The sequence below is a fragment of the Ostrea edulis genome, chromosome 9 (assembly GCF_947568905.1).
Source record: "Ostrea edulis chromosome 9, xbOstEdul1.1, whole genome shotgun sequence".
NCBI classification, from domain to species: domain Eukaryota; kingdom Metazoa; phylum Mollusca; class Bivalvia; order Ostreida; family Ostreidae; genus Ostrea; species Ostrea edulis.
This window is the reverse complement of record NC_079172.1, coordinates 45,460,962-45,486,455: the sequence shown is the minus strand read 5'-3', so window position 1 is coordinate 45,486,455 and position 25,494 is coordinate 45,460,962. Positions and strand designations below refer to the sequence as shown.

At 35.6% G+C, this 25,494-nt stretch overlaps 2 protein-coding genes, 1 long non-coding RNA gene and 1 pseudogene across 4 annotated transcripts; 2 read left to right on the top strand and 2 right to left on the bottom strand.

The window, feature by feature from the left end:
* Positions 1–926: 926 nt before the first annotated feature.
* Positions 927–6,079, bottom strand: LOC130050544 (uncharacterized; annotated as a pseudogene).
* Positions 6,080–7,250: 1,171 nt separating this feature from the next.
* Positions 7,251–15,737, top strand: LOC125658201 (putative gamma-glutamylcyclotransferase CG2811). 2 transcript variants are annotated; one of them, XM_048889368.2, is made up of 2 exons: positions 7,251–7,548; positions 15,382–15,737. In XM_048889368.2, the coding sequence occupies exons 1-2, from the start codon at positions 7,282–7,284 to the stop codon at positions 15,670–15,672; spliced, it is 558 nt and encodes a 185-aa protein (XP_048745325.1). In that variant the 5' UTR covers positions 7,251–7,281; the 3' UTR covers positions 15,673–15,737. The 2 variants fall into 2 exon arrangements, with proteins under 2 accessions (XP_048745325.1, XP_048745326.1); XM_048889369.2 differs by lacking the exon at positions 7,251–7,548 and adding an exon at positions 7,884–8,202.
* A 1,572-nt stretch (positions 15,738–17,309) lies between these two features.
* On the top strand, positions 17,310–20,719 carry LOC125658198 (uncharacterized). Its single transcript, XM_048889365.2, has 7 exons — positions 17,310–17,459; positions 17,629–17,865; positions 18,369–18,530; positions 19,374–19,562; positions 19,658–19,844; positions 19,966–20,180; positions 20,475–20,719. Exons 1-7 carry the CDS (start codon positions 17,414–17,416, stop codon positions 20,612–20,614), a joined length of 1,176 nt encoding a protein of 391 aa, XP_048745322.1. The 5' UTR covers positions 17,310–17,413; the 3' UTR covers positions 20,615–20,719.
* A 679-nt stretch (positions 20,720–21,398) lies between these two features.
* Positions 21,399–25,313, bottom strand: LOC130050177 (uncharacterized). Its single transcript, XR_008798590.1, has 2 exons — positions 24,891–25,313; positions 21,399–23,298 (listed from the first exon to the last, which is right to left on the bottom strand). It is a non-coding gene; the product is annotated as an uncharacterized LOC130050177 (long non-coding RNA).
* Positions 25,314–25,494: the final 181 nt, after the last annotated feature.

Here is a 25,494-nt window from a genome sequence, read left to right as displayed (position 1 = left end):
GATATTCATCTCACGCACCAAATGACAGCGAAAGTTGGGAATATCTTATTTGCAAAAACGGAGAAAAAACCCCACCAAAAATCATATAAAATAATTGAGAACGTGTATAACTTTTTCAATGATGAAATCATCCTTCATACGAGGTGCTTAAACGAGTCATTAAATAAAATTTTGGTGTAATGAGCCAGCTTAAGCTATCGCGACGGATGTGTAGTGAACAAGACTTGAATCGTCATTTTAAAAGGAAGTAAGAAAGAGGGCGTTACGGATGCCGACGGACTTTGACTGATTGAGGCGTTGCCAATAGCTTTACCACTAGACGAACGAGAACATTTGTATTTGGAATTAGAAAAATCTGTTCCAATCAAAAAATACTATCATTTTGAAAAAAATATGTAAATTTATCACTTATATCAACACTTTGATTACTTAACTTTCATGCGCTAGTCCTCCAGAATATGTACATTGCAGCATGTACATGTTCTTTGTGTACAGTATATGCATAGGTGTGTGTCTGTGTGTATGTATGTATGTATGTATGTATGTATATGTTTTGTTTTTTTCTTTCTTCTATTTTCCTTTTCTCTTTTGTTCTACTCTGGATACTGAATTTGTGTATTGTATACTGTAGTATTTGTATTTCTCTATACCTTTTGTTCTACTCTGGACATTGACTTTGTGTATTGTATACTGTAGTATTTGTATTTCTCTATACCTTTTGTTCTACTCTGGATACTGACTTTGTGTATTGTATACTGTAGTATTTGTATTTCTCTATACCTTTTTGTACATTGGTTTATGAGAATAAATCATCATGTAACAGTGTAAGAATTTAAATATCTTGGCATTATATTTCCAGATTAGGTTCTTTTTGCAAAGCAGAAAAAAAATATGCAATTACATGCGTAACCTGCACATATTTCCTGTTATTTATAGTCATTGCAAACACCATCTTCAAAATATATGCCCCGGTTATACGAAGAACTTAGGTGCATGCCTGAACAGTTCGGCGCTTCATCGGTAGTCGCGAAGGGAATCTTTACCCTGCGCTGGCGATTCGTATCTATCTGTATTTATTCACATTCTTATTATTAATAACTATTAAAGACATATTAATTTTATATCTGTTTTGCCTTAAATCATAAGTAATGAAGCTAATTTTCACCTACAATGTACATGTGTATGTAATATGATATAACCCAACTTGGGACAGTTTATAATTTTCAAGCTTCATACAACCCAAATCGATACCTCTCTTTAGAAATTTAATCAAATGCTTTTTTAAAAACACAATGTTGGCGCAATGTCTGAATGCACTGTGGCCCTTCGTTGGCCCAACATATTGGGGCAATGTTGGGCCAACGTAGTTATACATTTATGTTATTGTAGGGCCAACATTAGGCCAACATAGTATGTCGGAATGTAACGGAGGGGCCAACGTTGTAAAGGATCATGTATACAATGGAATTGCCAACATTGGGACGAACGTGGGCCAACTGTAAATGTAGGGCCAAAACTGGGCCAACAAATGGGAAAAAATGAAGTTTAACCTGAGCAAACAGATAATCCTGGAGAAGAACCAAGTTGATCATTTGCATAATAGTCATGTATTAAACCATTCTAGTGCCAACATTCATTATAATGGAGTATAATACTAGTATATTCACATCATGGATGACCTCTTCAGCATTATTCTAGACACTTAAATCCACTTTAGGTGAAGATCTAATAAAGCCTTTCTGATTGACATTTTAAAAAATCTTCCTTGCATCAAATGATATTTCTCAGGACATATCGGTCATTGTAAGAATTTTATAATTAGAAAATACAAAATAACATTCATTAAATGACTAATACTTTTAATCTTTGATATTTCTGGAATTTTAAATGTATCATAATTATTTTTCACCAGTTTAACATATTTAAGTAATGCTTCATTTGAATTTCCTTCTTTTTCACTTTCTTTCCTTTTCTCTTCATTCATCTTTTTTCTCGCTTCCCTTTTCTTTCTTCCCCATTCCCGGTCGGAGGCAAAGCGAAACCAGTCTTTTGTAATGTTATAAATTTCGCTGTCTGTTGCGGAAGCTGTAAGTCTGTTTTTCCGAACAGTTCCCGTAAAATAACAATTCTTAGACATACAGTAATGACATAATCTCATAGGCTTCAAGTACTTAAATCTTGAGACAAATGAAAAGTTAAATGTGCATTGTCTATATATTACAGTAATGGACAATATGTCGCCTACTGTTCATTTTGATCAAAAAGTTATACACCTACATGTGCAACTGAAAGGTGAAAAGCAATATTTTACAATTTTGAAATGGGGCAAAATGACAACTTATAATTTACTTGACAGCCAAATAATTTTCCAGGGGCTGCTTTCACCCAAATGAGATAAAATAAGGAAAATAATTCTTACTGGTTACCACATCATTGATTCTAAGTGAAGAAAATGCAATTTTTCCTCCCTTTCCTTTCCAGTTAATTCCAATGGCAAGGGTATTAGAAAAAAGGTAGGATAGGAGTCTTCTGGCTGTAGACTTCACATTCTCTCCTCCAATTGTGGATAAACTCTTTACCTAAATGTTTATGTTAAAGCTATTCATTGTATATATGACTTTTATGTCTTAAACCAACAACTGCATATCAAACATTTGATTACCTGTATTATGTACAAGATCGTTTGTGTTTGGCAGCAATATCTTAAAATCTAAAGTTTACAAGCAGGGGAAAACTTACCAGTTGATTAATAACTTCACCATCTTCCAACTTCTCCTCCAGTTTGTTCAAGTCCTCCCTTGTTTATAGAGGGAAAATGTTAAACTGGTTGGACTCTCCTTCCTCAACTGACTGGATCTCATAAGACTTTTTAAGGAGTGCTTGTAAGAGCTTGGTGTTTTGGTGAACTTGTGCTTTGATTTGCTCAAGGCAGGTCAGCATTTTAACGTCCATCGCTACAAAATGAACCCAGAGCAATAAGACAAAAGAAATGAAAATGGGAAATAAAATGGAACACAATATGATTATCAATTATTCAATTGTATCTTTGAAGTTTTGTCATTAGTACATGTACGTACCTGATGGTTGGGAGGGCTTTGATTTGTCAAACAGTGTTATTGTTGATGCCCTTTCACTATCTGGTGTTTTAGCCTGCTGATTTGTTTGGTTTGGTGAGGCATGGGTGTTCTCATCCTCAGAGACAGGCCATTCTGGCAAAGGAGGAAGTGGTGGTGGGACCCTTTGCTTCTTTCCTTTCCTTTGGGGATTTTCTTAGAGCAACTTTTGGCCTTTTCTGACTTACCGAATCATCATCTTCAGTCTCATCATCATCCTCACTTTCGTAGCGAGGGTTAACTCTGGGATATTAAAAAGTTATTCATTAATTCATTAACATATAACAGGATTTAATTCATTTACTTATGAGTGCTGCTCTGAGAAAAGATCAGTTATTAGAGCAAAGGTTAAATGATCAAGGTATCAGATCTTGCATATGTCTTTCCTTCAGGAAAGATTTATTGAATAAAATATACTAAAATACCTTCTCGTTCGTTTTTTCTGCAGACCATCTTCCTCTGCTTCAGTCTGCAGGTCAGATGTTTCTTCTGCTTTGGAGAATTTGTTTCTATCTTTCAAGTAATCATCTGTAAATTAGAGAATGCACATAACTATAAATAGCTTTAATACAATGTTCATATCAAAGCATTATTAAGTAACACTTCTTTTTTAGAACAAAAACAACACAATATGGTTTATCAACATTGTAAATCCACTTTGGCCTATATGTATGACTGACTTTATAATAAATAATAGGACCCATCCTTCAAAAATGCATTCATACCTGTCTGGTACAAGACTTTCACAGGGAAAAGTGTGAAGTCTGATGTAGGGGCCACCATTTGCTTAACAGCCATGTTAACTTTCGTAGAAGACTTGAAGATTGGCCAATAACATTGTTTATGGTTGGGTGTCAACCATTTGACTGGTACCACTTCCACCACCTTCTCATCAGTAAACTCAACTACTGCATACTTATACACATACCTGAACAAGGTAAATTATTTAAATGAAAAACAAATGCAAATTTAATAAGGTTCTGATTTCGAAATGCTTGATTTGTAACCAAAAATGGCAATGCTGACCTTGTGCTCACAGTTATGTACATGTAAAAAGATAAGATTAGCAACGTGTTAACATCTATTGCATCAAGTACATAAATCATTTATAAGTAAACTTCCTGGTAATAATTCTAATGTAGAACAAATAAATACTAATATGCCTACCACACGGCATCAGAAAAAGGTAGAGAAACAAAACTATTTCTATGCGGAAGTAGCACGCACTTTGCTTGTACATCACTCAGCTTTGCTGTATATATTCTGTCACTTGTTTGGGAGACTTTCAAAATACCAAGAAGACTAGACTGAAGTGGAACAGTAAAGAAGTCCTCTACGTGCGTAAATTTTTTGTATACAATGTAAACTTCAGATTCATCATGAACTAAGTTTTGCAGTAAACATATGTTCCCTCTGATCCTAACACAACTGTCTTTCTGATTAAGCTTGAAAACATTGTTTTCTGTTTTACCACAAGTATGCTGGGTTCCAGTTAACAAAAAATCTGGTAAAAGCCCTTGATTATGAACCCCTTTCAAAACAGGAAATAGTTTTGGCTCCTTTTCTACATTTATCTGCTCTGATAGCCTTCTAATAACTTGCTGAAGAGGAAAATGTGGTTTCCTAACTAAGCGCTTTAACTTTGACAGAAAGTTTTCAAATGGAAAGGATGAAATACACTCAAGGTTACCATATTTTGCAGCATATTTAGAAAGATGGACTAGTGCATGAACATTATAGAGAGCCATGTCATCACCATATATCTGACAGAAGTGAGTCACACATGCTTTGAGTAATTGCTCTGCATAGTCATTGTATGTCTGACAAAGTCCTTTGTTTATCAGAATATGAATTACTACAGATAGTAATAAAAAGTTTTTTGTACAAGTTTGGATGTAATAACTGGGCAAGAACAACAGGTCCCGTATATAGGAGAAATTGCCTAAATTCAGTTGCCTTCCACCTGTCAATTTCTTTAAGTGATCTTGGTTTTCTAGCAAACTCACTTGGTATGTGACCTTTCAGGTTAAGCAAAAGCCGAGAAATGTCTTGGATGACCCTTGTACCTAGTCTACATTGAAGAGGACCTTTAATCCACAACAGAAGTAATCGTTTCATTACTCTTAAGCACACAAAGTGCATATAGTCTATTGGAAATTGACTGATCATTCCTAACTGAATGTTAGAAAATGGAGACTGACCCGTATGATGATCTTCGTCCAATCTTTGCTCAAATGACTATCTGTTCTTAATGCAGCATTGACCTCTGGATATGTCATTTTTCCCATCCACTCACCATTTTGGACACATTTGTCACAACCATGGTACCCAGAGTAACTTTTTACTTTCTTCACAAATGTCCTAGCAGGGGTATCACAAATGACTGAGTGTATATTTATATTCAAATGTTTTCCCTCAAACTCAAATCCATTTTGCTTCAACTCATCATATTCATCAATGAATTGCCTTAAATATTCATCAAGATTATCTGGCTTGCTCATACCAGAGAAAAGTTCAATAATAAATGGACTTTTGTCATCAACATTATGGAGTTGTCCAAGGATAGGCCAAAACTGAAGGTTGGTACTTTTAAAGAGTGATAAGCCATCTGGTAAGAATTGGACAGAAGATTTTATTTTGTTCAAAAGACTGGAAATGATCCCAAAGTGGTAATACTGCCCACCACATGTTTCTTAAACATCATGTGTAAGTTTGGTTTTCAGTAAAGTACGAGGGTCCTTGGGCAGAAAAGGATGGTAAAGTATCAGTATAGCAAGCAACTTTGATAAGGTACTGTTTGGAACCTGATCACTTATTGCTCACTCTTGCAGTTTGCCTACTAAGCAAGTTTGGTCGTCATCCTCTGATGAGCTCTCGGAACTTACGTCACTCAAGTAATGACCAAAATGTAGTTCTGGAGGAAATTGATCAATATTAGCATCCTCTGTGTCAGAATCATCTAACATAATAATGTATAAAGTGCCTGAGGTGCCTAATTATGTCTTGGCCAAGTTGTCCATAAGTCTTTTAATTTCATTGGTGTTTTAGTTTTGTGTCTTGCGTTTTTATTGGTTTTGGGATTTGTTCCCTCCAAAAGTTCTTTGTGTCAGTTCATTCTTTGTCTGAAATTTGAAGTCCATAGATCAGTATATAAGTTTTGAATTGACATAGACCTAATAGTGCTACCTGAGACTGACTTTTCCTCTCAATTGGTAAGTTACTAAGTTTATTACTAATGATAATATACTTCTAATATATATCTAAAATGGTAAATCCTATAATTTTGCATTAAGATTAATTTCCTATGCACTTCATCCTGAGTAAAAGTATATAGTGAGAGATAATCATTTATTTTAACTATAAAGTGTAAATACATGTAGTTCAATTGTCTCACTATGATGTATCTTAATTAAGGGCCATATTTTTATGATAATTGCATTAGCAGCTAGTTGTAAGTTATTTGATTAATTTGCAGGTTTGAACTTTATATGGTGACATTTATTTATCACATTGGCAGTTCAACATTGTATATATTGGCATATTCCCATAGAATGGTATGTTTGGGTATTTTGAGTTACTGACTTAAATATTTCTCATAATGGATATTTTATATCAAAGTAATAACTGTAATTTTTGTATTATTATGATAAGCATAAGTGTACAGTAATTATTTTATCCATAGGCAAGAGTAAATATTGGGAAATGCATTTGTGTATTTAATGTTACATGTATAGCACTTTGTGAAAGACAAAGTTATCTCCCTTGAAGTATGTAAATATTGCTACCATTAATTGTATATCAATTAGTCTGTAAAAGTAACATTGTATTTTATGATTTATACATATGTTTGATTATTGTTATACAATTGTTACAGGGCTTTCTTTTCAAGCAACTTTATATATACTTTGCTGAATAAACGCATTGTTCAGAACCTCAACAGGAGTTGGTCATCATTAACTATTCGCAATCAACACCCTGTTACAAAATGGCGTCCAACGTGGCCCTGAGCGTTAAACAATAGGTCTAAATTCGTGACACAGAATCTACTTCACATACAACTGTTGACGTTTCAATATGGGTGAAAAATTCTCGAAGGAACGTAACCACCCCCTCCCATAAATCAATTAGTTTAGAAGCATATGGCGCACCATACTTTTGCCCTACGCACATGAAAACATTACACAGGTTAACATTTAGAATATTCCGGCAAGTGCACGTTTTAGTGTCCAATCGAGAGTTTAAGATGCATCGAATTTTCGTGTATGGGACATTGAAAACAGATCAGCCAAATCACCATGTGATATCAAAGGGTATCCAGGCAGGGGACTGCCAGTTTGACGGTTTGGGAATGACTGAGGCAAAATATCCCCTTGTTATAGCCTCGAGATACAACGTTCCATTCTTACTGGATGCGCCTAATGTGGTGAACTCTAAGGTGAGAAGATGTTTTTTCGTCCCGTTCTCCTTAAAACATGAAGCAATGTACCACATCAGGCATTTAATCACAACAGCTTAGACAGCCTTTACAAACGTTACTTGTGTACGGAAGACTATTTGTAACAAAATCATATTCTCAAATTAGAAATTTATGTACAAGTATTTCGCAAAGCCTATTATTCAGAAATTAACGCGCATGTTCTTTGTTGATATATTATTAATAATACAAGCAACAAAGACATTTATTCCGTGTGATACTATTCTATACACTAAAAATACTTATAGATTTTAACGCTCCGAATGAATTTCCATATATGTCAGGTAACTCAAGTTGTCTTTGTGACGCGTACGCTTGAGTAAGGAATATAAATATTGACAAAACATTGTAAGAGCATTTAGATTGGTAATGTGAACGTCCGAATTTCAGTGCAGGATTTAATGACCAGTCGGGAGTTTTAAGATGCATCGGGTTTTTGTATATGGGACATTGAAAACAGATCAGCCGAATCATCATGTGATCTCAAAGGGTATCCAGGCAGGGGACTGCCAGTTTGACGGTTTGGGAGTGACTGAGGCAAAATATTCCCTTGTTATAGCCTCCCAATACAATATCCCATTTTTGCTGGATGCGCGTAATGTGGTAAACTCTCAGGTGAGAAGGTATTTTTAATCCCGTTCTTCACAGGCCTTTACAGTCAGCATAACATCCACGATGTCTGTGTGTGGAACGCTCATTTAAAAGCAATCTGACTAAAGTGCAGATCAATATTATAAATATATAGAGTTTATATTATAATATAGGTCTGTACTTTAGCCAGATTGAATTTAAAGGGGCATTAACTAGGACGGAATTAATTCTGAACCGTGATTAATATACTTGAATGTGTTTTAAAAATTGAAGAAAAATTAATCTGGGAGTGAAAAAAGTTACCTCCAGTCAAATTTTATGATAGTTATGTAAAATTTCTCTGCAATAAATTATTTACGTCCATACAATAATTTTTTTTCCATTGTTACTATATAAATAAATATTTATTGTAATGTTGAAATTACAACAAAAGATTGCAGGATATTTGAATTTTAATATATCAGTGGTGATTGTTACGTACTGTGAAACAGTTTTAGTCATTTCTGTAACAATTTTGGTAAATATGACTTTGGCAGCTAATGCCCGTTTAACAAAATTATTTCCAAATTATACTTATATACTAATTCGCGAAGCCTATCGGACAGAAATTATAGGGTGCGTCTACTGTTGGTGTATTCCATATATGACGAGCTCGGTCCAATTATTACACAGTTGAGTCACGTGATTTGCTCTTCATCATCAGATCCAAATCGGTAGCGTGTGTCCCTACCCCTAGCTTCAGTCGCTGCTCTTACTCTCCTTGATATTGACCCCACCAAGGTGTTTATTAATCTTTGAGGGATATTATTCTACTCCTGAATAATAGCCTGTGTGAGTTGAGTGAAATTATATGGGACGATGACGCGCTTCCTATAACCCTCCTGTCCAGCTCGTCCCACAAATGCTCCATTGGGACAAATCTGGACTGTATGGTGACCATTCAAGAACTCGGACGTTGTTTTGAGTCAGAAAGTCACGACAAACCGTAGCAACATGGGGTTTCGCGTTGTCCTGCTACAACATAAGGTTTACGTTGATGGATAAGAGGAAGGGTGTGTGGTCTAAAGACCTGATGCCGCAACCGATGCCTAACTGGACACACTGGCCGACCATGACTGCCGACAGTTTGGCATACCGTCTCCGTCACTGTCTGAAATCGGTTACTGGGTTGCAAAAGACGTATGCTTAGTTGTTTTTTTTTATGTTATGACGGTCATCGAATCTCCCTGAGGCTTTGAGACGCCCAACTAAACGGGATATTATGGTCTCATTTACACGATATTGCTGGGCTACATGACGTAGTGAATGCCCCTGCATTATCAGAGTAATGGTCCCACCACTATCGACTTCACTTAATCATGGCATTTGTGGCGGAGTGGTTAGAGCATCACGCTCAAAATCACATGGCCTCTCACCTCTGTCGGCGCGGCTTCGAATCCCGCTCGCACCGTTAAGTGAGAAATTTCCCAGTTTACTTCCGGAATGTCGGTGGTCTCTTCCCAGGTACATTGTATCTGGGTTTTCTCTTCCACCAATTAAAACTGGGCGCCACCATATAGCTGAAAAATTGTTGAGTGTGGCGGAAAACATAAATCAATCAATCGCTCTACAATCGGTTAGAAAAGAAATGTTGTGGATCTTATCTATACTGTTCCAATGTTCGATTTATAATGATTAGTTTTTATCAGCACATATGGTGCAGGGTATCCCGGATGCACGCTTTCTTGAAAAATCCGCTGAAAGCATGCAGAGTCGAGTGGGTTACGATCGGCTGACTTTAAGGTGGGTCCTTAGTCCTGGATTTTTGGGGATTAGATATCATTTTAGCTCACCTGAGCTGAAAGCTCAAGTGAGCTTTTCTGACCACCCGTAGTCCGGCGTCCGTCCGTCTGTAAAGTTTTAACATTTTTGACTTCTTCTCAAAAACCACTAAGCCAATTTCAACCAAAGTTGACACAAAGCATCCTTAGATAAAGGGAATTCTAAATTGTTAAAATAAAGGGCCAGGCCACCTTCCAAGGGGAGATAATCAAGAAAAGGTAAAAATAGAGTAGGGTAATTAAAAAATCTTCTTCTCAAGAACCATTGGGCCAGAAAGAAATTTATAGATAAGCTTTATTAGGTAGTGCAGATTCTAAATTGTTAAAATCATGGCCCCCGAGAGTTGGATGGGGCCACAATAGGGGATCAAAGTTTTACATACAAATATATAGAAAAAATCTTTAAAAATCTTCCTCTCAAGAACCACTAAGCCAGAAAAGCTGATATTTACATGAAAGCTTTCTGACAAAATGAAGATTCAAGGTTGTTAAAATCCTGGCCCCCGGGGGTCGAATGGGGCCACAATAGGGGATCAAAGTTTTACATACAATTATATAGGGAAAATCTTTAAAAATCTTCTTCCCAAGAACCACTTGAGTCAGAAAAGCTGATATTTACATGAAAGCTTCTTAACATAGTGCAGAGTTAAGTTTGTTCAAATCATGGCCCCCGGGGGTAGGATGGGGCCACAATAGGGTATCAAAGTTTTACATACAAATATATAGGGAAAATCTTTAAAAATCTTCTCAAGAACCACTGAGCCAGAAAAGCTTATATTTACATGAAAGCTTCCTAACATAGTGCAGAGTTAAGTTTGTTCAAATCATGGCCCCTGGGGGTAGGATGGGGCCACAAGGGGGGATCAAAGTTTTACATACAAATATATAGGACTTTTTTAAAAAAATCTTCTCAAGAACCATTGAGCCAAAGAAGTTCACATTTACATGAAAGCTTTCTGACATAGTGTAGATTCAAGTTTGCAAAAACCATGGCCTCCAGGAGTAGGTTGGGGCCATAATAGGGACTACGGTTTTACATGCAAATATATATGGAAAGTATTCTGATATGGACCAAGGTGACTCAGTTGAGCGATGTGGGCCTCTTGTTGTGTTTGGAATCAATAAATTAACATTCAGAGCAATCTGACTAAAGTACAGACCTATATATATAATAATATAGGTCTGTACTTTAGTCAGATTGCATTCAGAGTAATGATAAGACAAAACAGTTAAGGATTTCCATATTAATTTTCATTACAGCCACTACTGAAGTCATGTACCCCTATGTAGATTTTTATGAAATTCATTGGAAACAGTTATTTGCTGTTATTTTAAAGTTAAAATAACAAAATATTTTTTGAATTGCATTTATTTATCAGGAAACATGTCAATAGCTAAAACACATGTTATTTTCGATATGTTCATCAAGTTTTAGAATAATATTTGCAAAATTATTGAATTAGCGTTATTCTCCAAAATGTTAAAAAAACAAAACAAATGTGGACACATTTTTCTTATAGCATGGTTTACATATAATTTTTTCTGTTTATATTAGTAGATGTACATCTGTTATAGTTATTTATGGGAAAAAATCCATACCTTTCCTTAATAATTGCAAATCTATAGCTTCCAGAGTATGTATACCCCCATAAAAAATTGAAGTCTGGCACCATACAGCTGAGCTATTCAAAATCACTTGTGGATTAAAATTTCATGTAATTTCATGAAAGGACACAGCTAATGATTCCTTATCACCTTGGTAAAATGTTTATGAAAAATAAAGGAAATCTATCACATAATAGACTTGATAAATAATTTAATGAAAACAGAGTTATTGTCCTTGGATTCAATATTTTGAACCATGTCATTGACTATTCAAATATAACTAAGACTTTTGAAATAGTTTATGGCTAACAGGATTTTTTACAATACCTATTGAAACAGACTCCAACAAAATTTATGTTCCAGTCATTAAATCATTGACTTTGTAAAATCTTAAGACATCACAGGAGTGTGGAACTACGTTAAGTAAAGAAAATGTTCAGTGCACGGAGGTAACCACTGCGGTGGCCGAGAGGTTAGAGCATTCGCCCCGCATGCGGAAGCCCGGGATTCGAATCCTGGCCGCGACAGACCTAAGTCGTTAAAACAGGTGGTGACAGTTCCATCGCCAAACGCTCGGCATCAGATGTGAATGTCACGGGTCCTCGGATGAAAAACGGAAGTAAGTGAGTGTGGCACGCTAAAGAACCCTCACTGCTCAATGGCCGTAAGCGCCAAGCATAGGCCTAAATTTGAAGCCCTTCACCGGTCTTGGTGATGTCTCCATATGAGTGAAAAATTCTCGAGAGAGACGTTAAGCAAGATACAAGCAAGCAATCAATCAGTGCATGGAAGTAGCCACCGTGACCAAACGTCATTTGGATACGACCATTCCTACGCAGGATACAATCATGCTTTACCAAACCTACGGCAGTTTACTATGGAGAGTGTAGATGTTCGTGAGGAGGGGTTAGGAAGTGGCCCATGTTTTTCTTCAAACAGATAATTCTTACGAATTACATAGCATATCAGGTGATGCAATGAATTCAGGTTTGAATGATATATAACATTTGGTCAGATCCCTTACCACTTGCTCAAACACTTCAACACAATTAGAAAATTTCGAGAAAATTGGTCTCAGTCGTTCGTTTTCTTAATTTTTTGTTAGCAAACAGAAAACCCCACCTAAAATTCAATTACATTAGTGAAAAGACAACATCATTACAAATATATACCATAAACGTCACGAAGAAAACTTTGAAATTAAGGCGATTAATATTAATGATAATTAAAGTATTTAAAAAATACCTGCGTAGGAATGGTTGTATCCAAATGACGTTTGTTCATGATGGTAGCTCAGTGTCAAAATTAATTAAATTTCGTCCACGTGTCTACAAGTTATATTACAAAAATCGAACTGGCGGTTTTTCCCTCCGCTAGTAAATGTATATATACATACATGTAGGCGACAAAACTCGGGGCATATTTGCAATCTACTGAGTATATGGTAGAGTTAAAATGTTATCAAAGCCATAAAGTTCTTTGTGAAAATGGTCAATAGTATCTATGTTTTACGTGCTTGAAATATTTTATTAAAGCTGTATGGTCCGAATTACAATATTTTTTTTCCATCTCGTAAAAACGCTATTAAATCACCGCACATATGTAATTATGAGGCTGTATGACATATCATACAATATTTCACCTGTTTTAACCAAACTTATTTGATTTCTAAACGATGTTTACAAATAACCGCGTCACTCTGCCATTTCAAGTAACAGTCACGTGACCAGTTCAAACTTTCCGATCATCGGTGGTCTTATCTGTGTAAAGCTGTGTATTTTGTTACAACAGTACCGTGCCATAAGTTTAATAGAAATAAAAATATCAAGTACTTTTTAGTAATTCGTTGTTTTACGCTCTTTCAGCCTTAAAACTAGACAGTTGCTTATGAGTTAATACATCATGTTGTGATTCCCCTGACGCGGGTGGGTCTATTTATAGACGTTTAACACTGTATAATGTATGGAATGATTTATATATATAGCACACTATATTTACTTTCTAAATAATATTCTCAGTTTTCTTTTACATGCAGATGTTTTCAAGCATGTAATTAAGGGAAAGTTAATAACTTTATAATGTAATTAATCTGCTTTAAAGTAATTATGTACAAAAATAATACATGAACATCGGGTCATACAGCTTTAAACAAATACAGAGAAATATTAATAATAAAATGACTTTCTTTTAAATTGAAGATAAAAGTAAATACAATTATTCTACAATGTTTACGACATTCATTTCCAGTTTAACAAACTTGATTGATTGTATGTTGTTTAGCGTCCCTCTCGAGAATTTTTCACTCATATGGAGACGTCACCAAGACCGGTGAAGGGCTTCAAATTTAAGCGTATGCTCGGCTCTAACGGCCATTGAACAGTACGGGTTATTTAGCGTGCCACACCTTGCATGATCGATGCTATAACTCTCAGGCGTCGGGACATACGTACCTGAGAGCTACAATATTTCACCATTTATAAAAAAAAACAAAAAAAAAAAACACACACACAAAAACCTGTAATTTATAACATATTTCTTTGTGTGTGTGGGGGGGGGGAGGGGGGGTGGCATTGGGCTCTTGTCACTGAATTCCTGCACTAACCCATTTTTCCTTTACAACTGCATCCAACCATACAACCAAACATTCAATGAAGCTCCATGTAGAGCGAAAACTCATGAGTTTCTTTTGTGTTGATGTAGCCCTGTCAGGTTGCAAGTTAAATCGAATCTCGTAATATTTCCACACTCGTGTGTTTCAATATTTTTTCTAGATTTAGAAACAATCTATAATGCCTGTGATTTAATTTAATATTTTTATTAAAATATTTTAGATGAAACCAATCCAGTTTGGTTAATAAAGAAGTGTTGAAAAATTAGATAGGTTTTAATATATAATAAAATTCACGGCTTTCGTTTTTAAGATCAACATCGCTCAGTCTTTTCCGGCATTTCGAGAAAAATCGTCAGAAATAAATACCAATCACATTCTCGGGCCTTTTTAGGCAAATGGAAAATAACCTCGAATGTATTACGATAACCTCGTTTTTTCTCTATATTATATGAATTCAAATTCAGTTAAGTCATGATTCTGTGGGGCTAGGGTGGAGTCGTAACATGGGGCAAAATTCTTAGTGGGAATCAGGAGGGTAATTTGTTTTTAACTTCTGAAGAACATCAGGGTATATGTGACTCAGGTTTTCATTGTGGTCTATGGATCTCTTGTTTAGATATCGATCCTGGAATTAGGGTGGGTCTAGAATAAGAAATCAAAGATTACATGATACATTAATATAGGGGGAAATGTTTAGAAGATCTCCAGAACAGGGAGGCGATGATGTAAACGTAGGTGAGAGTTGTGGTCCTTGGGCTTTTATTTCCTTTCACGAGGATTTCATCAACTCCGACAAAGGTTTATAATTCTGTAGACCGATTTGTTTCTGCGCTGGTGATGTTTTATCTGATCTATTTAAGACATTCATTAGACGGCGAGCAGATCTGCAATCACGACAGGGACTAATATACTCAGCGCAATGATCTTTGCCTTAATCATATGGAGGAGTAAATTGCCGTAAACATTATGTCACTCGAGAGAAATCTGTAATACAATGTACTTAGTATATCCAAGAATTAGCATTTGCTACAGACCGATTATCTTTTAAAAAACAAAAATACAGACCATTGTACTAAGGAACATTCCGCATGAAAATAGGACATTGATGTACCAATCTTTATAAACGATTCACAACTGTACATACATTCATTTCTTTTTCTTCCACAGAACGTTGAAGGCGAGGTATATTCTGTGAATGAGAAAATGCTGAGTCTTCTTGATGGGTTTGAGAGGCATCCTCAGTTCTACACCCGATGTGAAGTCCCAATTCTTATAAAAGACAAAACGGAGAAGATGTGGTGTTACTTAATGCAAAATTTCCGTGAACATCTCCTTCAGTTACCAACCACCCCGAACTATGATTCCGCGCTTCATGCTCCGTACCTGGGCGGCAAGGAACGGCCCGATAGAGAGGAAGACAGACGTGCTTTCATGTTAGAGATCAAAGAAAATATATGATGTTGATATTAATTTTACAACTACAAATATTTACAGAGTCATATGTTAAATAAATCTAAAAGAGCTATTGGCTTAAGTTTTGTATAAAAGGTTTATGTACATGCAAATGCATTATATGCGAAGTATACTGTTGGGTTGCACCACGGATTTGTCTGTCGTGTGTTGAATGCTTATAATCGAACCTCTTTTATTTGCACTTCTGGACCAATTTCTACCAAAGTTTGTTTTATAGCATCTGAAGGTTATGGACAACAAAACATAATGATTTAGTGACCCCTGACTACCTGGGCATTGAGGAGGGGGGGGGGGGGTTAAAACCTCTAAAATGACACAGTTTTTAAAATATATCCTCCAGTTTTAATTCAAGAAACCCAGCGGAGCAGCTTTGTGCATATCCATGATTAGCAGAGATACCCAAACTCATGTAGTGAAAATGTAGCACTATTATTTCGTTTCAAAAATTTGTTCTTGACTTCTAGGCATTTCGCAGGTCTTTCGGATGAGACTTTGGAAACCAAGGTTCCGTGCAGGCAAAATAAAGAACCCTCCCCGCTACGACCCTAGGTTCCATGCATACACCGTAGTTCTACATTTGTGGCACTTCATTTACAGTCTGTGACGTCTAAAAATGAATTTAAAATTCTCAAAGGGATGTAAAACAACACAAACAAACAAACAAACCATTCGTTAATTTCAGACATCACCAGTTGTGAGCGAAGTACCGCATATGTACAAAGACCTGTAGTGGTATGCATAGTATGAAATCCGGTTGAACCTATTTTTAAGAGATTAAAAAACATTGACTCGATCTAACAACTTAGTACCTCATTCTATAGGGTTGGTTATCTCGTTATAACGAGTTTGTATCTCATTATAACAAGTCAGTACATCGTCACGACGAGTTAGTTATCTTGATATAATGAGTTTGTATATCGTCATAACGAGTTAGTTTTCTCGCTATAATGAGTTCACATCTCTTTATTACAAGGTACATGTAGTTGCCGCCTCGTTATTACCAGTTATCTACGGAAACGTACAACCGCCTCGTGTTGTTGTGTTATACCTCAAAATGGCAAAATAAAATTAGTGTCATCTTTCAATGAAATGTTTATAACGTCAAAATTATGTCGACTTGTATTGACATCCGTAATTCATAAAGGTCTCATTGACCGAATGTTTTGTACATTATCTAAGGAATCGTAAAGATGGCGGTCCTATTGAGTGTTGTTAGAAAATATGATTATATTGCAAACACAAACACACAACCGGAGTTCATTATACCGTTATTACTAAAAAGGAGATTTATATTTAAAAAATAAATAAAGGGCAATAAACACCATGAAATCAAAACACGCAACGCATTCGATGATATTGACACGACAAAATCCTAATTTACCTTGTAGAAGAGGCCCGACCGAGGGTATTACAATTAAGAATTTTGATCATTTTCATTTAAAAAATATATTAAGTATGCTTATATGTGCATTTTTTATTAATATATTGATTTTTTTTAAATTCTAAAGATTCATTTCTACAATATTCGGAGTGGGAATAATAAAATACCTAAATCTAATTATGAACTATATCCTTGAAATCCCCCTCAACCAAAATGCGTGTGTCATCAAATTTTAACGGTCCATTGTTAAACAGCGCGACGCCGGGTAGATATAAAAGGAGTGAGCGAGTGAGTGCGAGTATTAGGAGACAACAGGTGATAGAAGTCACACCAAACAAGCGAAGCATGGAGTTCTTGAAAGTCCTCGTGGTTTTGTTCGTAGTTTTTCACGGTAAGATATTTTATAACTACATTTTCACTATTTGAAATGTATTCGAGTATCTTTGAGGTTTATATTTAGGGAGATTAAACCATTCGAACACGCACGAAATGTTATAAACGTATTTCCAGTATAGCGATATTCAACATCCAGAAGATTTCTGTTTTTCACATTCGTTCAGGTTCACTCTCGAAGCCTATTGGTTCTGATGATGAGCTACGTGTCATTGCCGGACAACTAGAGAGACTCGTAGGAAGCTTACGGCGGCTTGTAGATTATGTGGATATGCCAGAGTACTCGATGAGCGATACTGAAGCAAGAAGCGAGTCTACGTTAGAATACCCTATCCCAGGAACCAAATTGTTGGGGAAGCTGTTGATGCCATACTTCCGCAGTTTCCCAGATGGACCATATACATGTAAGGGCAAAACGTTTTAATCCAAAATAAGTATACAACAGGTTGGAAACACTTCCCCTATAGCGAGATATTCATGCTAAAACGCGATTATCCCTCTTTAGCGAGAAAGTAAACGGGCGTTTTTGGCGTCTTTATTGAAAATGGCAAATCCCGTGCAACGCTGAATAAGTGCGACGCACAATCAACATGATGCGAATTGTTTCTATGAAATTGACAACATAGTCAAGAAATTGCATATTAAAGTTGCTGCGTAAGAGAGTCTGAAATCGTTGGTGTTTTTGTTTTAATATATATTTGCATAAGTATCGGACATTTTAGCACTTTTCTTTTCACGTGAAACGCGAAGAGCTGTACCCCACCGGTGTTTTTCTCGATTGTACGGGGTATATTTACTCTCGCTAGAGGGGGATAATCGCGCGATTATCTCGCTATAGGGGAATTGTTCCCAACCTGTACAAGGATTGAATATAATTTTACTCTTCATTGCATCGTTTAATTCTTAGCGGAGATGTCTTTAACACAACACAACATTGTGGCAAAGTTGAGTGCATGGTACAGAAGTGATCAAATGATGTTCAGAGAACGGGCTTTCGACAACATTGCGGAGGAGCTCTTGAATGCCCATTTCCAGTGCGCAACTACAAAACTCAACCAAATAGTTTTCTGTAAGTATGGTAAAAGTGAACTGGATTACTGACGAATTTACTACAATTCATGATGCATAAATTTGTTTCATGGAGCCTAAAGCAATGCCAACGGGTTGTTTTTTACTTCAATACTTTTATTCCCCCGCCACAGTGGTCGGGGCATATAGTCTTCCCGTTGTCCGTCTTTCCTCAACACCCAATATTCCGAACTTTTTTTCTAAATGCCTTGGAGATATTAAACTGGTTTTAAGTTTTTTAGTTTTCTCCCGGTTTGTTGATTTTTGATGGTGTGCCCCTTTATCGTAGAAATGTATTTTATGGCTGTTAACAGGCCCACTCATAGACTATTTCTATCTACGTGGGTACTTATCTAGGTATTTAAACCTACACCAGGTAGCTATTTTTACCTACTTTTTCCTTTACTTGCATTTTGTGGCCAAACACACAAACAGCCCAATATGGTGTGTACCAAATTTCGTGCCGACACTTGGGTAAAAATCTCAAAGCATTGAAATCATCTAATTATGGTCCAGTTTTTATGAAATGATTTTTACCAAATGTAAAGGTACTGTAAGCAGTTCATATTTTGAAGTAGTAAATTCTAGACACCGAGGTTTGGTTAATTAAAGTCTACAATTTCTTTGTCTTCATAAATTAAAGAATAAATTCAATAACTACACGAGTTTAAAATATTTCGGTTAGAAAAATTTTAATACAGCATTATGTAATTTAGAGCTAATTTAATGTATATAACAATGATAAATGGCAAAATCATTACAATACTTTCGTCCATTCAAATACTACATGCGCATATGTAGGTATCGGTCAAACCTACAAGAACATTTATTAATTTTTTTATAGATGTTTTGAAGAACAAAGCACACGAGATGACGGAGAATGACCTGAACATGAATGTTCGCGTGAGGAAGATTCTCAAGAGCTGGATGGATACATCCAATGTGGATAATGTCGCACAGGAAATTGTTTTAGCAGCGCAGAAACAAACTTACGGGGAGATCATTGATCATATTGCATATTTCCAATTGGAAGGTATTTCTAAATCCTCGCTAATCTTCCAAGATATATAGAATTATATTCGAATTGATATTTTAAAATAGTGCTATAGTATTGTTACAATGTTTCAGATATCCTGGAATTCCTAGGGAAAATAAAAATGCTCATGAGGAGAGCTGAGCAGAATAAATGGTCCCCAGTCATGTTCGATGAGAAACTAAATCAACTTTTGACAGACCATGAATTTGTGTTTGAATGTCCGAGTATGGACGATCTATGGAGATTCCACCTCGAAATTGCCAGCCGTTTTCAGGAAAGGTAAGCTTGGATATAATTTTACATTATTTCTAGGAATAGATTTCTTGCTATTGTAAAATTCTGATTCACGGATACGGTTTTGAAATTCTAAAAATACACAATTGTGATAAATGTTTGATAGATTTCCTATCACCAAACCTTTAACGGAGACCAAAGTCTGGCTGAGGGAAGTTCTACCCACATACATAACTACGGACGCCACCCCAGCCATTACTGCCATCATCCAAGTGTACAAGGACTACGTCAAGTCGGTCATGTCCCAATTCAAGGAAGTGGAGAACCACATGATCAACGGAAATACAGCTGACATCGCAAACTTTATGTCTAAATATCTTGGTATGTTTTCCTTTTTGGTTTAAAAAAAAACTTGTACAGGGAAATTTCTTATCATGGAACCCGTGACAGGAAATAAACTTTATAAACTAGAAGACTGAACAATTTGTCCTTATCCTTATTTGATGGAAAATGTAATCAATTTCTTTAAACTCTTTTTAGGAATACAAAATTGTGAGTTGGGCAAACGTGCTAAGTAGAACAGCCTGCATACTTCAATATTTCTGGAGTCAACTGACCTTTATTATTACACGTATATCGCTGTAGTACTCATTTATTTTATGAATTTGATTGCAGCACCACATCAACTCCAATATCTGCGATCCGTCTTTGAATTCCTTAATACTAGGGATACCAGCAACGTCATGAAAATAGAAGAATTGGGAAATCCCCGGCAATCTTACAGATGCACAGAATTCAACGGAAGGTGTAATTGAGACATCAGGCATATCGACAAGTGAAATACAATCTGTGAAATCGCCTGAACATTTTCTAATGCATTCAAACTTCATAAGTTTTGAAAAATAAAATATCAAAAATGATGGAACGTGTTATTTAGTAAAGACGCATGAAATATTCTTTGTTAATTATTGACTTGCCAAGTAGCCTTTGATTGTTGATAAAGGCAGTGAAAATAGGACAGTGATGTGAATTTTAAAAAATGTCATTTATTTTGAAAATGACGGTTAAATAACGGAATAAGCTAATCGTGGTCAGAATGAGTCTAAAACAAAACAAAAATACAAGCAAGAAAATGCGTAATCGCATAGGTATGATTATGCAATCTGACCCCCTACAACACATAATAAAATATCGAAATAGAGCTGCGTGCAATCGGATAAGGTGGGTTCTCCTGACACCCCTGAGACCCTGTAGACATAACAACGTTATATAAAGTGGATGATGACGCGGTTAGCGCTCATGTTTAATTTTCACTCAACTTATACCGCACTATATATATATATATATATATATATATATATATACATTAAGATATATATATATGCAATCTGATGATGAGCGATGTTATAAGAGCTGTGTTTTCATATATATATATATATATATATTATATATACATGTATACTCAAGATAACCATCATAATCTGGAAAACACAGCTCTTATAACATCGCTCATCATCAGATACCTTCACCACACTATAGAACACAATCAAGCCGCATAAATGTGCATGATATAACTATACAATAAGATTTACGAAATCATAATGACATGTCTTTATCACCACAGTTCTTATAACATCGTCCATCATTTGACATCATCCATAGTCGCATAATAAACACATATGAAAATCACATTACTAAGAATGCATAATATACACTCGTGTGATAATACAAAATCCTATGCACAGTCCTATCAAAAACGAAAAATGTGTGTGTACTGGTTGAGCGCCAACACGTCGGAACAAATTCTTGCCTATAACCCATGAACCCGCCAAAAAAAGTCGCGACAAAGCGCCATCTACAGCGTCTCATATCAGGAGAAAATAATTCTACTCTAATTCATCAATTCAAACGAATAGAATTATATTTCTCCTGACACCTAACAACGCGTTATATAAAGTGGATGATGACGCGGTTAGCGCTCATGTCGAAAGATCAAAGAACGGGAATAAAAAATGGAAAAAAAAGTTAAAGACCCAAATTTTGACAAACCGAAAGTCTTTATTTTAACGTCTTTAATATAACCATCTTTGGCAGTCTACGACTTCCACCGACCATGTCTTTTGAATAGTCGTCTGGAATACCAAAATTTGCTGCAGCGGATGCACCGCCTGCCCTCAAACTATGTCACAATCTTTAATATTGTTAACAAGTGGGGATAAAGCAAGACAAAGGCTTATTGTCATTCCTGAATTTGAAAACATTTGAACACTTGACCAAGTTTCTAAACAAAAACGTTTCAGAATACTGAACAGAAAGATTGGCATATGAAAATAGTTTTTCTAAATTCAAGACTGGACAAAGTTTGGATCCTGTACGTGCTATGACTAACCAGTTCCCATCTCTGTAAATATCTGTTTTAATTTTCGATGAAAATTGACATATGTGATTCATGAAACGTAATGTCACAAATCTTAAGATTAAGTAATTCAGACACTCGGAGAAATCCAGCATATGAAAGTAAACACGCACAAATGGTTCGCTGAGAATTAAGATTTTCCTACTCCAATAAAGCCTCGTACATTTTGTAGATGAGATCTAGAGTTATCGGCTCCTTCTTGTGCACTGGTACAGCATTCTCTCAACAGAGGGCGCGTTACGCAAGCTTCACATACACCTCTGTCAACGCTTGGAATCACGTGACAATATAATCACATGGTATAAACAATCATTCTTGGTTTCCTTTCCCTTTAAAAGTTCGGGTAACAGGTGATACATCAGGCTCTTTTCATAGCCCACTGACACTTTAATAAGTACATATTTACCATTCAGCTGTTTGTCTCTTATTTTACAAGTTTTGTCATATTTTTACAGCCTTTCTTACGTTTGATTTCATTTTTACATTTAAATCTCCACAACGTGTATGTCCTACATTCATACGCATATTGGGAAGTAGTTCCAAATTTATGATCAGAAAACGGCGATTTTAAACAATTTACAGCAAGCATCAATTTAATAGCACTAAAAACATATCATAATATGACTAAATATTTAGTCCAAAACATAAATGTTGGATAATAGAAACTTTTACAAGATTTCTGTAAAAAGCCGTTGACAGAGATGTAGTGCGAGGAGCGCACGGAACTTTGGGTAGAGAATGCTGGTACAGATGTGCGTCTTTTGGCACCTTCAAACACATTCTTAACAAGATCGGAATCCGTCGGAGACTGTACACCAATCACTGAATGGGCCCATTTTATGCCGTAAAAAGCTTGCGTGACGGGACTGTGTGTCTTTGACTGTTGTGACAGGCAAGATAGATACAGAGCTACGTGGAGTGGCTTAGCCGGCAAACTCTCCTGAATATAATTATCACTCCCCCATTTTTTCCAGCGCATGAAAGCAGTGTAGTATCCTTTAACGGTTGATGCAGAACGACTTTCCGAAACAAGAGAAGCTACTTGTACCATTTTGCCAGCTCAGAAATATCATCCTTATAAGCCTGCAAAAACAAATGTAAAGATGGAATTTCAAAATGATATATATGCTAACGAATAATCATGCAAATAAGAAAGTACATCAATGAAAAAAAGTCAAATCTTATTGCTAACATCTTGAATGGGAGATTTATCTTCCCAAACATGGATCCAGCTTTTCCAGGCTCATAATAAACTTTATCAATAGGCAGCTCCACGTGAGCTATACCTTCCTTAATAAAACCATGACTGGTTTTTATCAGTTTCCGTGATTCTATGGGTTTTTTTTTACACATCTACCCTAGACATGATCAGTACGGGAATGTCTGATGTTGATTCAATTTCCTGGGCTGCCTAATCTTTGTTTTTGTTTGGAGTTGGTCCATTTTGTTAACTTATTCAAACTTGTTGTTTACATTATCTTTCTCTCAAACTTTGTTCATCTCTTACTTCGTTTACATACCTTATTTTCATTTATTTACTATTTATTTATTTTTTTGTATTTGTTACTTATTATTATCTTTTATAAATTACGCATGGTTAAAATAAAATCTCTCTGGGTACGAGTTAGCTTGACTATTTGTCAACGTAATTGGGTTAACTCGTTCCACTTGAGATTAATTAAGTTTATTGTTTTTCTTTTCGGACATTTTGGATCAGCTCTTTGGACGAATAAGGCATGTCCTAATTCGCTCCACTTTTAACATTGATTGGCAAGCCTAAAGACCAAAAACATGTAGTCTGCGTTGTAAATACGTTTGTAGATTAGTGTAGTTGTAGTGCTAGATGTATTTATATGTAGTTTTTGTTATTATGCTCTGTTGATATTGACCACATTATGTAATTGTTTTCGTTTGTCCTGAAGAAGGGACGGGGCGTCCCGAAAATTTGACAATCTCGTTGTTCGTGTCGGTCATTTTAGTGCTTTGTATATATATATATATATGTATGTATGTATGTATGTATGTATGTATGTATGTATGTACGTACGTACGTACGTACGTGTGTGTGTGTGGTGTGTGTACAGAGTGTATATATATATATATATATATATATATATATATATATATATGTATGTATGTATGTGTGTGTGTGTGTGTGTGTACAGAGTGTATGTATGTATATGTGTGTGTCTGTATGTGTGTGTGTCTATGTATGTATTTATCTGTATGTATATATCTGCATGTATCTATTTGCATGTGTCCTTATGTATGTATCTATACATATGTGTGTATGTATCATTGTCTGTATGTATATATATATATATACATATATATAATTCAATAAAAAAAGCAGGAAAATATACAGTTCCAAAATATATTTAAATCACTAGCGCTTTCTGGATTTTAACATCCATCCTCAGGTGAATACAAATTAATTTAAATAATATTATATATACATGCATATATATGTATTTATGAGATATTTAAATTGTCCAATTTCGGGACAGGGCTACATTTCCATATGATCTTCGTAATGGTGCATTTTTTTTATGAATAACCTTAAAATTTCTCTTGCCCTAACTATGATGAATTTCACACCAAAATAAATTGAGCATAAATCTGTATACTCCATCAAACAACACACACTGGAGCATACAGTTTAATTTATATTTTACCTACAAGGTCCAGACGGACAACGCCATACATGTACCATGATACAGATTCACCTGTTTATGCTAGGTCCAAACTTGGTACACATTCTCCTCGTGACACGTGGAGGACGCGTTTTGTTCTTCAAGGTCCAAAGGTCAATTTTGTAGTATCACTTAGTAGCAGAACATTGAAGGATTGATACAGACAGAACCGTTGGGTCTAGGACCGTCGAACGTTGGTATCACTAATTAAACATTGAACGTCAAACATGAAAACTCAATTGGTCTGGCATAGATAATTCCCACGTAGGTCAATAAGTTATATATGTAATTGCCATATGAACACTTGTTTGAAGTATTGTATATCGAGACATCACGTGTTTTAATATAATCATGTATTTTTACAATGAGCAATAATTGAATGTCTCGTATTTCACACTATTTTATGAAAAGACTCATAAATTTACAGAACTCTAAACTGCAGAAAAAAAAACCCGAAGCAGATGGTACCGTAAGAAAAAGTATCACATTCTCCGTCTAGACATTTAATTTTCTACTTGAAATAACTGCGATTTTTTCAAATACAAGGAAGTTATAAAGGTAATTAAACACTTTAATCGCAGATGCT